Source organism: Amphibalanus amphitrite, unplaced genomic scaffold (assembly GCF_019059575.1).
Source record: "Amphibalanus amphitrite isolate SeventyFive unplaced genomic scaffold, NRLGWU_Aamphi_draft 001313F_arrow, whole genome shotgun sequence".
NCBI classification, from domain to species: domain Eukaryota; kingdom Metazoa; phylum Arthropoda; class Thecostraca; order Balanomorpha; family Balanidae; genus Amphibalanus; species Amphibalanus amphitrite.
Window position 1 is genome coordinate 164,987 of NW_024882806.1, and position 17,423 is coordinate 182,409.

At 45.6% G+C, this 17,423-nt stretch overlaps 1 protein-coding gene across 1 annotated transcript in view; it reads right to left on the minus strand.

The window, feature by feature from the left end:
- The window catches only part of LOC122372084 (dipeptidase 2-like), a 156,894-nt gene extending 151,002 nt beyond the window's left edge, over nt 1-5,892 (minus strand). The window contains exon 1 of the mRNA XM_043348959.1: nt 5,746-5,892. Within this exon, the coding sequence (XP_043204894.1) occupies nt 5,746-5,801 (56 nt within the window). The 5' untranslated portion in view covers nt 5,802-5,892. The remainder of the gene's footprint in view (nt 1-5,745) is intronic.
- Nucleotides 5,893-17,423: the final 11,531 nt, after the last annotated feature.

Genomic DNA, 17,423 nt, shown 5'->3' on the forward strand with positions numbered 1-17,423 from the left:
TCGGCTTCCTCTTGTCAAGGGCAACACGCTCGTTTTTTCCGCGAAGCTCTAGCTCCATCAGGGGCCAAACGCCAGGGAGGTCGTACCCCCCCCCCCTTGTGCCGTCGAAGGACGCAAAATAGCCTGTGCCGGCGAGGGTTAAAGTATAAATTACCTTATGAAAAGGCTACACTGAATATGGGGCATGGATCATGCAGCACAGATAACCAATGACATTCAGGTACTCAGATTATTTTTCAAAGAAAGGAGCAAAATAGAGCAAAAAACCGGAACATGTAAACCATTACCCCGGGTTTCCAAAAACTGTAAATCTTTTATTAATTTTCGTTTTCAACCCTTGTATGTTCTGCCATGACAAGTCTACGACAAAGGGGAACAGGCGGTGATGACGTTCATTGCATTCTCTAATTTTGCCAAAAGTGTATAGCTACCAAAAAAGAATGATTCCGGGAAGAGCCGGCATAAGTACTGGACGTCAATATTTTGGGCAAAGAAAAAAAAAAACATTAATATGTCACGAAGCAAATATAACTGTTGAACGCATCTCCAAAGTCGCAGCGAGAAGGGACTTGCCTGAATTGTGAGCTCGAAGATCCTGTCAGTTATATGCAGTGAGATGATAGTTGCTGCTGCGAGAGCGTCGTCTCCGAGCGTGTCGTCACCACTCCCACCTTTTCCTGCACCACTCTCCGCCGAAAACTCTCACAACCCACTGACAGTCCACTGACACCACCACCGGCATGTTCACTGTATGGCGCAACTGCCAACCGACTGCTGCCTTGAAAATGGCGTCGAATAACGCACGTGCATCAGCGCCGCGATGGCGGCAAAACTCTTTCAAGAGGAGTTTCAGGTCTTTTTTTCGGAGTTCAGTTACTCTTCTTTTCTTTTGACTGTTCTCTCGGTTCTTCGTTAACTCCCTTTGCGGTGAATTACTCTGCATTGCGTACTTCCATGCTTATTCGAACTGTCACAGCAGAGTAACAAAACTCCGACCGGGTTTGTATACTCCGAGCGGTTATGCATGGGGAGTAAATGAAATCCCAATCTCTTTCCTTTACTCCGACAGATAAAGTGAGGTACTTTTATTACTCTTCCTCGCCATGAAATACTCCAAAATGAATGGTATATGAACACCATCAAAAGGAGTTTTCAAAAAAAGGTGTATGTAAATCTCTCGCGGAGTAAATATTTTTTTCCGTGTAGGTGCTCAGTTCCTATAGTCAGTAGTTGTGTATGTTTAGTCGGGTTAGCTTAGATCAGATTGTTAGTTTTTTAATTTGCCAAATGTCCATAAAAATGTGACCTGAGCAATGAGCATACCTGAACCTGACTAACCTGACAGCTGACCTAACCTCAATCATCACACATATTTGCAGCCTACCCAAGACCTGCATGGCAGTAGCACCCAGTTATAGGTAGGTACTCACCCTAACTCAATCTTACCTGCTAACCTTCAACTTGCCAAAAGTTAGCTCACATTGCCAAGCTGTGTCCAGGGAAACAGTCAACTGAGGAACTGGCTCATTGGGTGGCTGGTGTGAGTCTGTGTATTTAAAGTGTTTCTTCTCTGAAGCTGCTCTGCACTGCTGAATGTCATGTTAGATGCTCAGAAAATGTGGGAAATGATTACTAAGCTACTTTAGTGCTTTGTTAATGCTCGAGACATGAACAAGTACAGATCCTGCAGGGTACAGCTATGAGTTAGGTGCTAGGTGAGTATGTTCTGTGAATGTGCTGTTCCCTGTTTGACCGTAAGTAGGTATACAAACAAGCACAGGGTCACAGTTATATTCAATCTCCACATAAACATACAACAAAAACGGTCATATAGGTACCTAGCCTAACTCAAAACACACCACAGATAACTTAAGCCTTTGAAGGCACAAAAATGTTTTGATTAACAGGACAGGTTTACAATATATCCTCTGTCCTTGGGGGATCTTGCTGCCAAGTTGAGGTATGATGACTGAACTTCAGGATTGATCAACCTTTTCTTAGCCACTGCTTATATACGAGAAAGACCAAATGCTTGTTTGTTTTGATTTACAGGACATGTATACAATATATCCTCTGTCCTTGGGGGATCTTGCTGCCAAGTTGAGGTACGATGACTGAACTTCAGGATTGATCAACCTTTTCTTAGCCACTGCTTATAAACGAGAAAGACCAAATGCTTGTTTGTAAACTGCGTTGAAAATTTAATGATCCACCTTCAATTCTGACATGAAGGCACAAATGAAATAGTTTCCTCTCCTTTTGGAATACACAAAGCAAAATATTTAATAAATTTTAGTGGATGGACAAGAGCAATTAGCATAGCTTTCCCTCAAGTTAACTTCTGGCACTGTTGATGAATTACACTGACGCTTATTCGCTTCATATTTTGTAACAAACGCGCTAAAACTGCAATATAACAGCACTATATGCTTCTTGACAAAATGCAATAGTATTAAAAATTTAGCCCTGATGGCATTCATTCTTGGTGGAAACGTAATTACAAAATATTTTGTAGTAACTATTAAATTCCGGCCGAAAACAGTGCACGGTTTAAAAAAGAATCATTCCAATGACGGTCCATTCTTGCGGTCCTGAAATCGCCACTATTTCCGGCCTCTCCAACGCAACTCGTTGTCCAGACGTAAATATGCATTCGGCATACCCTCTGGGGCAACATTTTCGTACATGTCCTGAAAATTTGAAGTCCCAGTCTTTTCAGGTCAGGTCACCAGGTCACAAAAACAGGTACAAGGTCAGGGGAAAATTGGACTAGCTTAGCGGCAACTGAATTCCAGAGCTCACTAAAATTGGTAACAAAGTATATCATCCGATGCGCACGGACGTCCTGAGTTCACTGGTGCTTTTATTTTTGCTCTATCTTTTCTAGGTAAAAAGTAATAAACGAAAAACTTTTAACATGTTTTAGCGAAATTTTTGCACTCATACCCCAAATCCCCCCTAAATATTGACTTCGAGTCACCATACTTTCACAGGGCGAGATCTCCTGTGGACCCACCTACCCTGTAAATTTGGCGTTTCTTAGTGCCATAGGAGCCAATCGCGAGGGAGGGGGGTCGTACCAACGCCGTCCGTGTTATGGAAAAGGCCCTCGCCTGGCGAGGGTTAATAAGCAACCTTTCTCCTTTGATGACCTCTGGTGACCTGACCTTTGACCTGACCTAAAATGACCGGAATGTTTTCTTCATAATTTTTGACATTTCTTCAAATGCCGCTTTCCGCGATTCCCTAGGTGGCCCAGGAGCCGAGTTAAGCGGGGGATGTTCTGACACGGGGGGTGTTCAAACATCCCCCGCCCGCCGAGATGTAACCCGCGCCCCACTGGGGGGGGGGGGCAGAATTTGCCCCCCTCCCCTCCCGTTTTTCGTCAATAACTTCTAAACGCGTTACGCCAGCAACGTCAAACTTTCAGTACCTTATCATACATCAATTGAAGACGTTTCCTGAAAATTTGAGCGAAATCCATCGGAAAAGTTTGAGAAAATGACGTTTTAGTGACGTCATATTCGCCATTTTCGCCTCAAAAACGGCAAAATTTCAAGCGCCGCTAACATCTTAATTTTTAAAGGAATCAAGACGTAGCAAAATAATTATACGAGATTCTACCTTGTCTATCAAATGGCTCTCTCGGTTTTCGAAAATTTTGGATTTTGGCCCGATTTTTTCTTTAAAAAAAAACTGACTTTTGGGAAAATAATTATAAAATCCAAAATTTTGAGTATATAAAAAACGTAATACATGGCAGAGAAGTGGTCTATGTGCACCTACATACCAATTTTTAGAAGAATCGGTTCAAAAATGTGAGAGTTATTCAAAATTTTATGACGTCACGAGACTTTTTTTCGAAAAATGATTTATTGGAATTTCTAGACCTCGTACGGAAACAAAAATAGCACTATTCGATTTGCCGTGAAAAAACTGCATCAGATAGACACCTTTTTAGGCGTTAACAACCAACTTAAAAATTTGACCTCACTTGACCTGACCTTGACCTGACCTCGACCTGATATTCATCCAGAGGTGGTCCTTATCACTTATTGAGTGTGCCCTATTGAATTCTATGAATAAAATGACCCAAAAAACATGTGTCGCACATGCCCTTTCTATATTTTGTTTTTGGTGACCTGACCTGACCTGACCTGACCTTTGTCTTGACCTTTGAATGATATTGTATGCAACGAATATTGTCTTGGTAGCCTAAGAACACGTTTTGGGCAATCAGTCTCAGTCCATTCTTCGGCAACTACGGTGCAAGGCCGATACTGTAGAAACTTGCATTCAGTACCCTTGACCTGACTTTGACCTGACCTCTGACCTACTTAGGCAAAAAAATGGGCTCTTAAGGTCCGCCTTGTTGAGAGCTTTCGATTGCCGTTTTCCCCTTCTTTCTACGACCATCGGTTCGGAAGTTAGACAGGGGGGCAGAATCTGCCCCCCAGCAGGGCGCGTGTGGCTGAATAGCCCAGTGCAGCGGGGCGCGGGTTAACCCTCGCCCGCACATGGGGCGAGCGACCCCCCCAGGTAGTCTTTCTGCTCTGCACTCTATATTTTTAGAGCTAGAAGCCTGATTTTTTGCATAGCTGCTCCTCTATCCTTTCTTGATGTCTACTGAAAATTTCAAGTTTCTGTGGTTTTTGGTTTCGTAGATATGACCTTGTTTTTCAGGTCATGTCATGACCCAAATGACCAATTCTCAGCATCTTGCGTTGGCTATGGGCCTTGTGAGCTTTTGACACCTTGATTTCGGCCTTTTTTGCCAGTCTTACCTCTCACCTATCATGGAATATGTTGTTCGACGATGTACAGATGTCACGGTCAGGGTGAAGGTCAACCTAGGTCATCTAAACTAGTTGACCTAGGTTAGATAGACCAAGTTTTTTGACTGCATTTTGGGTAAAAGCTTCTCCGATCATGATTTCATGTAATATGGGCACATGAACAATCGGTGCACACATCAGTATACACACAGACATACACAGACATACAAACACATATCATTGACCTTGACCTAGCTTGACCTGAAAAGACCTCAGCAGCAAAAACCTGGTCGGGTAGTGTGACAAAGAGGTTTTAGCTGGCTTGGCACCAGAAAACGGCATCGTCATCGGTATATGATAAGCAGCGCACTTTTTTATACATTTATTACATTATCACATAGAACAGATACGAACATAACGATAGTATGTACATGGCACTTGAGGGTTACGATACGGTCTGGGCGCGGCGGTCTCGTGTGGGACCGGCGTCTGGTCCCACACGACCGGCGCCGCACATCCCACACGCCTGTCGCTGTAACTAGCTTCGTTACCACGCAGAAACATTAAGCAGGGGAAACAAAACTCGACCATTTCACGTCCCCGACGCGATCGTTGCTCATGATTCCTGTGAGAGGATTTTAATCATTTTTGAGGTTGGGCAGCGCACTTGATATCCCACGGTGACCCAAAATAGCAACATTTTTTTTAGTTTGACCTGACCTGCAAGGTCAATGACTGACCTGAGAAGGTAAAACTGGGTATCATTGGATTTGTCTCTTCCCAAAGAATCTTTTTGGTCTTTACCGCGAAGCTCTATCTCCAACACGAACGAAATGTCGCGGAGGGGTGGCAACCACCCCCCACCCCCCCCCCCCCCACCCCCCATGTGCGTTCTAGGGTGGGAAAATGGCATGTGCGGGCGAGGGTTAAGGGGCAGTCGTCACCAGCCAGTGTGGCGGCTGTTGCTTACCAGGGTGTGTCACAGGTGTGAGTGAGCGTCATGTAGCGCACGCCCAGCGCATACATGGCTCTCAGCGAGGCCAACGTGGACTGGATGCCGTGTCCGCCCTCCAGGCCGATCAGACTGGCCACTTTCCCTTCCCTGTGGCCCGACAAAATGTCTGAAAACAAGCATAACTAGTTAGAGCTCGTACTTAGCTTTCTTTCAAAAGTTGTTTCTCTCCAAGAAGTGAGTTCAAACCTAAGTGAGTTCACAGTGGCGGCGGATTCGATTTCGACATGGGGGGGGGGGGCAAGATCCCAGACGAGACTATGTCACAGGCAGATCCAGGAAGGCGGTTTTGGACGCTTCGGGGGACATAGCCCCCCAAAAAGCTCCCAAATTCAAAAACTTCTCGGATTTCAATTTCTTATGCACTGCTGAGCAGCTTAAAACAAACTTTTCCCAACAAAACTTTTGATATTTGAAAAAAAACTTGTTTGTAAATTTCGGACGCTTATACTGGGGACTATTTGCTCTAAATGTCCCCCCCCCCTCCCTAGATCTACCAGTGGACGATGTGACAATTTTCGTATCGCTGTACCTATGAAAAATAAGTTCCCATGGGAAAAATTGCGCCACACTCCACAGGCCGACCGCATATCATATAATGAGGAACGGTGCCAAACTTAGAGAAATACGTGAGCGCTATTCTCCGATAAGGTAATTCAGCATTACTATTTCCACCGTTCATTTCAGATTCGATTTCCTTTAAAGGTTCCCTTAAAAGGTATTTCTGAGACAAACATCAAGTGAAGGTAGCACACAGCGGGAGGAGACCGCTTATCAAACATTCAGAGACAGCCGATCGCGGATCGCCAAATAAACCTATTAAAAACGACGCATGAAGAAACCCAGACTCGATGCAGAGTTCAAGAACGTTTTTTTTTTTCTCGAAATCATGTCATCGCGTTATCACCTTCAGGCTTACCGATTCCGCATATAAAGCGCACTTTACATCAAAATTGTTTTAAACACATGTTTCAGGATTACCCTTCCGCTTTGCAAAGCTGATCACCTCTATTATGTTATCGAAACACAAATGATATTTGCCAATATCAGAGCACATCACTGTCACACTTCTTCGAAGCAAGCCTTGTAATCAATACAAGAAACAATACAGGTGTGAAAACACTCAACAGTGCCCACCATGCATGCTTTACACTATTCACGGCCCTCCTGGCCGGAACAGACGATCGGCCCCCGCCCGCGCCGCCTCGTACATCGGTGCGGCTTTCCACGCGAAGCGGCGCCCCCTGACCGCCGACCCGTCCCACGGGCCGCCTACCGGCCGAAACCGCCGCGCTGGCGGCCTGTGAGACAGGCCGGCGGCCCGGCCTCCCAGCATTGCTGGCAGGCCGGGCACGGGTTAGCCCGGATGGGGTAGGGCGGGGGCTTTTTTCCTTTCCCATGAATGCCAAGATGAAATCATCCGGATCATGGCTTCGATGCTGCTCTGTGAGGTGCTAGAGGAGGCCAGAAGATCAATGTTCTATGGCGTGATTGCAGACGGCACGACAGATCTGTCCACCAAAGAACAGTTTAGTATCTGTGTCCGCTACGCCACTGAGGAGTTGCTTGTGAAAGAGGCCTTCCTTGGGCTCTATGAGGTCCCAGGATCCACAGCTGCCGAGCTCTATGAAGCATTGAAGGACGCCCTAGTGCGTACGATGTATGGTACTGACAAGCTAAGAGGCCATTGTTTCGATGGAGCCTCGAACATGTCCGGAAAAATAAGTGGTGTCCAGCAGAGGCTCGTCGAAGACCAGCCTCGTTCAGTGTACGTACACTGTGCGAATCACTCCCTGGATCTTGCCCTTGTGGAAGAGGGGGCATTCCACGATAGATCGTACCAAGCCCGTCACCCTCATCTCTCAGATTTTAATGAAAATCCGTCCTAGGGGTAATCATAGGCCCCAAAGACGCCTGGCAAAATATCAGACTTCTCAGATCAAAACTTTTTGAGTTATATTGCATTACATTTTTTAACTTCGGTTTGTAACGGTGAGTTTGATGGCCTATAACTCAAGAACGGGTTAAGCTACCAACAAACAGTAAACAACACTAAGCTTGCGATGAATCAAAAATTAGTATTACCATTTGAAAATTCCAAAGAAAAATTTTCATTGTTGAGCAAAAACCTTAATCGTTTTTCGTTTGCCTCTAATGACCTTTGGGACCAAAATTTTTCAAATTTTTATTTTTCCAAAATAAACTTCATGTCATTGCAAATCGACATGCAAAAAATTAGAAAGGTGTTCTTTCTATAAAATCCTCATTTTTCCGCAAACAAAATGGGTTTCGGAGGGGTTGATACGACCCCAGTACGCCGTTTCGCTTCTAATAGAGCTAGAGCCTCGCGGAAAAAAACGACCGTGTGTGCCGCAACAAGTCGCAGCGATTGGTACCCGATTTTAAGGTCTCAATTTAACCGGTAGCGTCTGAGGTCAGGTCAAGTGACTGAAGTTACGGGTTCGGTTTTTAGTAAATAACTTCGCAAAAAATGGCCGCAGGGCCCCGATTTTGGCATCATTTTGTTCGCCTAGCTCAGGTGCATCGAATGGTATACTTTTTGCTAGGATGAGGTCAACTTAAGCAGTTGACCTCGGATCAAGGTCAGGTCAGAGCCCCTCAGGTCACGAAGCTGGGCAACCCTTATCATATGGCATATCATTCGATTCGGAAGGTCTTCCCGAGTCCATTGGTGGCTTTCCCAACTCTAGCTCCATTTGATCGGGATTATTGACGAAAAACTCGTACGACCCTAGTGACGTCATAAATGACATCACGCAAGGCTACCAATGCAAACGAAAAGCATTGGACTTTGCAAGAAGTGCATGAAATCACGATACCATGTACGTGGGATAGTTTTAGATCATGCTCGGCGCCAAAATAACAGTTTTTATATTTCCCAATTGACTTATAACAGTGATGTCACGTGACCGACCTGACCTCACGTAACCTTAAAAATTCCCAGATATACAAGTTGTGAGACCTCTGGAGGACACCATGTATGAGTCCTGTAACTTTCATCTCGGACAGCTATGAACGTTGGCGTCCAAAACAATGTCAGAACCAAACAGCCTTTTTCACCCTCGCGCTTATAGGAAAGAGGGTTGGATGAGCCCTCTTTTCACTTTTTTCAGATGACTCAGACTTCAATTGAAATTTCAGTAACCCGTGATGTTACTAGGTACTGTTAACGCCAGACCTCTTGAGACCCTAATTTTTTCGCGATTATTTTTAAATGTATGGAAGAATTACAACCAAGTTCAGGACATGGCCGTTTCAAGACCTGCCGAAACTTTTACAATTTAGATATTTTGTCGCCATTTCAATATTTCAGGCACTTCTCATTGACTCGTAATGTTAAATTTCGAGCAAGATTTTCACCCGGCGTGTAGAGGCTATCACCAGTCAGTCTGTGATACGTTATGACGTCACAGCTAAGCCCCGCCTCTGTGGTCTTGGCCTGCGGCGGTTTCGGGCCGGCGCGCGGTCACTCTCGCTGTGGCGGGGAGCGGGGACGGTCGAGCGGTGCCGAAAGCCGGCGGAGTTGTGCGTAACGTCTTGTCTGACAGTGCCCAAAGAGCGACATGATGACCGAGGAGCCATAAATGCTCAATGCGCATTGCTTGTACAATGCTGATATGTTCGCTGATATTTGTTTTATTTTTTATAAGCTGCAAATGACGGGCAGGTGGCATATAACTGACATAAGGTTAGGAAATATTCACCTGTATTTAAAGCCTACGGCGTTGCAGATAATGCGATAATGGGATGTCGGATGTCATCAAGCAGCTCCTGATTTGTACATCTCTATGCACCCGTCGACCAGCGCAATAATTAGCTAATTGCATTCGCTTCACATCATAAGGCTCGCTCGGACCTATTTCACCAAACAGATATCCTACATCGAAAATCGTATTTGTTAGGAATCGTTAACGTTTTTTCGAAGCATGAATGAGTAGTAGATTGAGGATTGATGGTCCTCTTGGTCCCATATACCTACTACGCATTTCAGACCCTTTGGAACAGTCCTTTTTGGCTCTTTCTCGTTACCTATTCGCTTGATTTCAGCCAAACTTTGACACAATGAGTTTCAAGGGCCTACCTAATTTTTACTAATATGGTCTTTTAACAAAATGTCAAAATGAAGGGCACTTGTCATTGACTTGTAATGGTAAAAATTGATCGGAAAACTTTGCGCCGTGGTAGAGGCTAGCACGGCGTAGCAGCGTCAGCTGTTGCGCCGCAGCTAAGCTCCGCCCACTGCGCCGCGACACCGGGACCGGTCATTCGCCACTCGGGCTAGGAGGAATGCGGAGCTCTGACGGACTGGAACGAGACACACGCTAACGCAGGTATCCTTGCGTGAATATATGTCGTATCTCGCGCGGAGAGGATAAGGATGAAGAATGCAATGCAGATCGGTGTATGTATAAAACGTTAGGCACTCCTTCCAGCTACAGATTGTTATTCCCTACAGACTTCAAATAATTTTATTTTCAATAATTTATAGCGAGCCTCTCCGCAGCCGTCCTCCTACAGGCTATTGTGCATTTAAGGAGAAACGGGACATGATTTAACGGGCTGTCTTTGCATTCAACGGCTTTATTTAATTGAGGATATCCACATATGTACAGTCACCAGCACTTGCTACTAATCACCTCGTTTTTGTTCAGTAGTTTGAAGACCGATCAATTCTCAGTCGCGCAAGATACGTCAAACGATCCGTTTGGTCCTCCGATTTTCGAATATCTAACTTGTTTTTGTATATTCGAAGCATTTTGGGATGGGGAGCAAAAAACCTCTTTTCTGCCCTAAAGTGTGCCCCAAGAAGTCGTAGAACCTAGTCCCGCCTCTGATCCACAGACCACTAGTGCCATCTCTTGTCAGCCGAACAAGCCGCAGAAGTAAATAATGTCACGTGACCTTTGCACACGCTACAATTACTACGCAGCTGTAGTGGGGGAAGCGGGGCGGAGGCGTGGAGAGGGACGCGATCGGTCGGCTGGGGTCAGGTCGCCGAGGTCAGAGGTCATCCGCCGGAGGGTGTTTGAGCGGTTGGGCCGTGTGGGCTGGGGCCTGCGGAGTGGGAGCGCCTGGAACTGTCTGGAAATAAGCCCTACAACGCAGTGACAGTCGAGAATATTGTGAGGAAAGAGAGAGAGTGAGGGAGATGGAGAGGGAGAGAGAGAGAGGAAGAGAGAGGGGAGAGAGAGAAAGAGAGAGGAGAGAGATGGAGAGAGAAAGAGAGAGAGTGAGGGAGATGGAGAGGGAGAGAGAGAGAGGAAGAGAGAGGGGAGAGAGAGAAAGAGAGAGGAGAGAGATGGAGAAAGAGAGAGAAAGAGAGAGGGAGAGAGAGAAAGAGAGAAAAAGAGAGGGAAAGAGAGAGAGAGAGGGAGAGAGAGAGAGAGAGAGAGAGAGAGAGAGAGAAAGAAAGAGAGAGGGAGAGAGCGAGAGCGAGAGAGGGAGAGCGAGAGAGAGAGAGCGAGAGACAGAGCGAGAGAAAGAGAGCGCGCGCGCGCGAGAGAGAGAGAGAGAGAGAGAGCGCGAGAGAGAGAGAGAGAGAGAGAGAGAGAGAGAGAGAGCGAGAGAGAGAGAGAGAGAGAGAGAGAGAGAGAGAGAGAGAGAGAGAGAGAGAGAGAGAGAGAGAGAGAGAGAGAGAGAGAGAGAGAGAGAGAGAGAGAGAGAGAGAGAGAGAGAGAGAGAGAGCTAAGAAAGACTGGAGGGAAGGGATAAGGACGGGAGGAGAGAAGAGAGAGAGAGAGAGAGAGAGAGAGAGAGAGAGAGAAAAAAACAACTGAAAAGGAAAACCAGAGAGGGTAAAATGAGAAAGAGGGCAATTGGTAAATCAGTGAGAGGGAGCGAGAGAGGAAATATTTAGTTGTGTCAGCTTGTTGCACATGTAAAATGCAAATTTGCTTTCCATCGTTTCAGCTTCGGATTGGAAATTAAATCTTAGCATCCTTATGATAAACCCACGTTGACGGGATGCAGTAGCGGCGGAACACCTTCAATTAAGGGGGGGGGGGCACTGCCGACTTTTGGCCCTATTATTTCCATGCAACGCTGATAGGGCTAATGAAGAAACGCCAAAATCAGAGGGGGCACGGTGTCCCGGTGCTCTCCCCGTTACGCAGCACAGTGAAAACTAGCACAGTGACAATCGTCTGAAATAAAATTGGATTCAGTAAGAACTAAGAACTTCATTGTCCGAAAACCGCTGACAGTTGATAGCTCAATGACACTTAGAGCCGTGCAAAAGGAGGCGTGAAAACACTCTCCTCATTTCGTTCTATTACGAGAGGGCCTTGTCATGGCGTGAGAAAGGTGCTCTCAAAATAAATGACACTGTATGAGTGAATAAATATTCCGCGCCCCCTTGGGCTATTGGCGGCCCCTACCACCTGATCGGGTGGTGCAGCCGTTTCGCCCTCCACCTGAGATCTCGGAAAGTTACCGACCGATTTTAAACATTCAAAGAGCGTTCGATAGCCCCACCAGGGAACTACCATGTTACCAGGTTTCGTTGACCTAGGTGCAACCCATGACGTCACAAGTCAGGTCAAAGGTCGCATTGTTTTCACCGATTTAGTCTAAGGAATGCGTTACAGTCAGTTAACACATCAAATAAAACGCATGCTATCGAAAAACATCGATGGAGCGTTGGTTGTCTAATACATACCTATGCTGCCTAAAGATGTCATTGATGCCAGGTCAGTTCACAGAGGTCAGGTCACTTAGGGTCACAATAAGAACCCAACTATGCTAGGGTCGTGTGATACATGTTTTATGGCCAATTTTACATTTAAAATTCAATGGTGTGAGCTAGACGGCCGTAGACGGTGTGAGTGGAGGTCAGGTCAAGGTCAGGTCAAAGAAGGTCAAATTTCAAAGTTGATATTTTGCATAAAAGGGGTATCTATTCGATGCAACTCATCACAGGAAATCCAATAGTCTTTAGCTTGCTTTGTGTGTTCTGTGACGGCTAAAAATTGAATTTGAAAATTTTACGTAATAAATTTTGAGTAGCTTTCTTGCCATAACTTTGCTAAAAATGGAGCTATCGAGTTTAAGTTTGGCATATCTAGAGCAGATAGTTATTTTCGGGGTGTTATACTTCTATAGTTTTGATGGTCAAAATCAATTTTTGTTTAGAGATAAGAGTTAGCAGTTCGGTAGCGCTGTTTATTTTACATCTTTTTGATCTTGAATATTTTCGTTATCTTCAAAACTGTAGCGTGACAGCTCTTCCCGCTAAATCTTTTATTGGGTCGAAAATGACAAAACATGGCATCCCTCTGACGTCATTTGTGACTAACCTTTCATAAGAGCTCTGGAAAATTTGGTCACAAGGTGTAAAAATGATGCCCGGAGGGGTCTTGAAAGTTTGGTGCCGACATTTGCTATACTTTAGGAGATATCGACTTAAAAGGAGAGAGGGGGCCGTTTCGCGCCGCCCTCCCCCCCCCCCCCTCAACGGGGCTTTCAGTTGCTGCTCTCACAGAACAATTGGTTATATTACAACGTAGTGGAATTGCAAGCGGCAATATAAGCTTCCTGCCAGCGCCGGACCAGAGTTTAATAATGTTACATGCAGGCTGAATTTTAACATTTAACTTTTGAATTTTTAAACCGTTGAGCTTTTTAGAAGTTGTATGAACTGTTCAGCTCCTTTTTTTGGTCCATCACAGCGGGCTTGTATGTCATTTGTCAACCAAGATCGAATTAAAAACTTTTATTTGGTCTGGCTACCTTGCCAACTCCTTAACTGGATCGTCTAGTAGCTTTTGATTGGGCACTGTCCACATTGTCTAGCTTTTCGTGTCATAGACACTGTCTATGACACGAGAAGAGGCTACTGACATCGTTTGTCGCGGTTGGATAATACCAATCCACGTCCCAGTGGCTGCTCGATCGCACTTTCCCTGGCCCACCTCTCCCACCAGGCTAGACTTTGCCCGGCACAGCCGTCGCCTCAGTGCCTCGGGCGGTGACCCGTTCAAAGGGGCTCACAATTCGTATGGTGCCGTGGCTCTCAAACCAATACAGAACAGTGAAACGCAAAGGCTCACTTTCCATATAAGGCGAACGGCTGATTCTGGCGCCGGGGCTTCATTCATGCTAAGGCGCCCAATCACAGCGCCGCATTTCAGTTAGTGTCGGGCGCAAAAGCTACTATGCTCCGCCCCTCCATCACGTGACCCTGCCCTCACGTGGCCTCAGTCACGTGGTGTTTCCACTTCTTGGCGCATGGCGGCGCTAGTCTCGCAGGGGCGGTGGTAGCTTGCTCCCCCGCCGTCCGAGGGTGATGGGTAGCAACTGCTGGTGACTGTACTTGTAGGTAGGTATTTCGTTTTTTTTTTTTTAGTTTAAAATAATAAAATTTAATGATGTTTTTGGGTGAAAATAATAGGTAAATCTTTCCATGATATTTCCACAATGCTTTAAGAATATTGTTGATAGATCTTAGGCCCGAAAAACAATAAAACAGGGAAAGATATAGAATGACTCAATCTGAAAATGTAGATATGCAATATCGAGAGTTAATGATCTCCCATCCTTTACCTCCCCTTGTCAGTCTCTCGTCTATAGGTTTAAAGTCTCAAATGTCTCTCGTCTATAGCCTAATCCCTATCTTCGTCACTTGTCTCTGGTCTACCATCTGGTCTGTCTTTCGTCTACCGTCTTTGTCTCCCGCCTCTGCTCTAGCGTTTATGCATATTGTCCACTAGCCAACGTTTACCGTTCTATTCATTGTCACTTTGTCTCCTCTTCCTCTCTCTTTCTTCCTCCATCCTTATTTGTCGTAGGACAACTTATTAAAAGTTCATGACATGCAAGCAAGTGTTCCAACTCCGCTGCGCTGCGCGCGCGGCCCGCACGCCGGCCGGCCAGACTGCGACTGCCGGCGACATGACCCGAGGCTGGACCGCAAGTGGGCGGAGCCAAGCCGCAGTGTGCTAGTGCGGCACGACCAATCAGAGGGGAGACAGCGCCCAGCCTGTGTCAGCCTCTAAGCAGGGCTCTGACGACCTTAACATTATCAGTCAATGACAAGTGCCTTTATTTTTCATTTTTCGTTAATAGACCATATTGATAAAAATTAGGTAGGGATCTCAAACTATCAATGCCAAAGTTTGGTTAAAATCAAACGCATATACAACGAGAAATAGCCGAAAAAGACTGTTCCACAGGGTCTGAAACGCATAGTACAAGAGTCAACAAGAGCCTAATATTTACTTGACGGTCTGCTGCAATTGATTCATAGCACGTGAAACGTCAGCGAAATTCATAGTCCTTTACAGATGGCAGGTGTGTCGTTTGTACAGAGGTCGCTGATGGGCACGGGTCAATGCCGCAGTCGTGGGCGGAGCCTAATGTCATATGACGTATGAAAGCCTCTATCCAGGATGGAAAAACAGTTAACATTACGAGTCAATGACAAGTGCCACAAATATTTAAGTGACAACAAAATGTATTTGAAGAAAAAGTTTCGGCAGGTCTTGAAACAGCTATTTCCTAAATATGGTTTAAATTATTCCACGCATTTTAAAATAATCGCGAAAAATTAGGGTCTCAAGGCGTCTGGCGTTAACAGTAGGCAGCTTTACCACGCCATTTGTAAGCTCCCCTCCCGAAATCACTATTCGAAACCGTTATCGTGACGTAAAATAAATACATTTATAGAAAGATCACCTTCCTAATTTTTTGCATATTTGTTAACAATGAGCCAAATATTTTTTAAAGAAATAAAAATTCAAAAAAAAAATTGGTCCCAAAGTCCAAAAAATACAAATGAAAGAAAACTCGATACGTCATACATCAAAAATAACGTATTTTTCGAAATTTCAAAAATACAGGGTGATTTTTTTAACTGTTAAAAAGTAAACGTCAATGGTGGTCCCTAAATCGAAAAATCTTGTGCAAAAAAGCAGTGCACGTGATAGATAAATCTGGGACATTTTGTATGGTGTCATGATTTGTCCCTTTTAACCGAAGGCCTCGGCCCCAATGGAGCCTGAAAATGTCCCACCAATCGGGCACGCATGGTCCACCGCCGTTCAGCAAGGAACGACACAAAACGATGATTTTGAAGCATTGAGGCAGTTCGAAGCATACGATCAAGGAGATACCTCAGAAAGACGTTAAATAATGCAGGAACAAGCTTGTAGTCATAAATGACCTTCAAACGGTCCATCTGGCGTATATGCAACCTCTGAAGAATCAGTCTTCAGGGAGAAACAAAAAACAGCGAATCAGACACCACCAGGGCCGCCAGTAGCAAAATCCCCGACCTGCCTTTTCTAGACTTCTAGTTTTTGGACCCAGGTATGGCAGATATAACAAGAAAACATTGGAAATATCTGGCAGAGCTGAAAATGGGTGATAGGAGCCTTTTCAGTCCGCCTAATGAGCATGGGAGTCCATGGTACTGTTCAACACGTGCTCAGGCGGGCTGATTCGTGTCGGTGAGAGAGGGGGTAACTTCAAGCACAAGTAAAATACACGATGGACGTTTCTTCACATCGTGTCTGCATGAAATCAAAATGTCCCAGAATGCTCGTCATGCTGGTATATAATTTTACCATATATATTTGCATTTTAACGCCACTAAACCTCATTACTTTTTAACAAGTAAAAAAATCACCCTGTACATATTAATCTCTGTTTCATTGCAAGTTCAATGTTATATAACATTTGGCATTTGAATAATCCGTCTTAGAGTTACAGCCCGCCAAACTTAGCGCTGCAAAGCAAGATCCAAAAAATGCTATACACCATAACTCAAAAAATACTTGTCTGATAAGCCTGAACTTGTTACAGGTGGATTCAGAGCCCCTGATTACCCCTGAGGCCAATTCTCGTCAAATTCCGAGAGATGACGGTGTCAAATTGGAAAAAATTGGTACGATCTATCGTGGAATGCCCCAGAGGCCAAGAAAATCTCCCAGGTAGCGGATGCGTTGAATACGGTCAGAGACGTTGTGGGGATTCTGAAGACAACTAAGAGGAAACATTGGTTTGAAGAGCATCTCCGATAACTAAACGTGAGCGTGGAAAATGACGAAGGTGTAATGCAGCAACCGCCGCGAAAGCTTCTATCACTGTGCCCCACTAGATGGACTGTCAGGTGCCAGGCAGTGTCACGATTCCTGGACGAGTACGACGCGATCATCTTAACACTTGAAGGCGTCGCAGCCGATGCATCTGCATCGCCCGATGTTCGATACCGGGTGAGGGGTCATCATCTCCAACACCTCCACCACTACGAGACGGTGTTCGCCCTTATGCTATGCGAACGCATATTCCGTCCCTGCGAGCTCTTCGCAAAGGCACTGCAGCGCCCAGGGGTGAACTCTGGAGAAGTCCGTCGAGGAGCAGCCATGCTTCTCGAAACGCTCCGCACGCTTCGTGAGGCTGGCTTCGACCAGCTCTGGACAGACTGTGCCCGGAAGAGTAAGTCGCTTGATGCACCGATCGACCCGCCAAAGGAGCCCCGCGCAAGCCGACCACCGAAGCGACTGGAACACTGTACGAACGCAGCTCCCCCTGCAGCTCTCAGCGCCAAGGCCTCGATCAGGAGAGCTTTCATGGAAGCCATGGACCTGATATCGAGCGAGGTAAGACGCCGCTTCGAT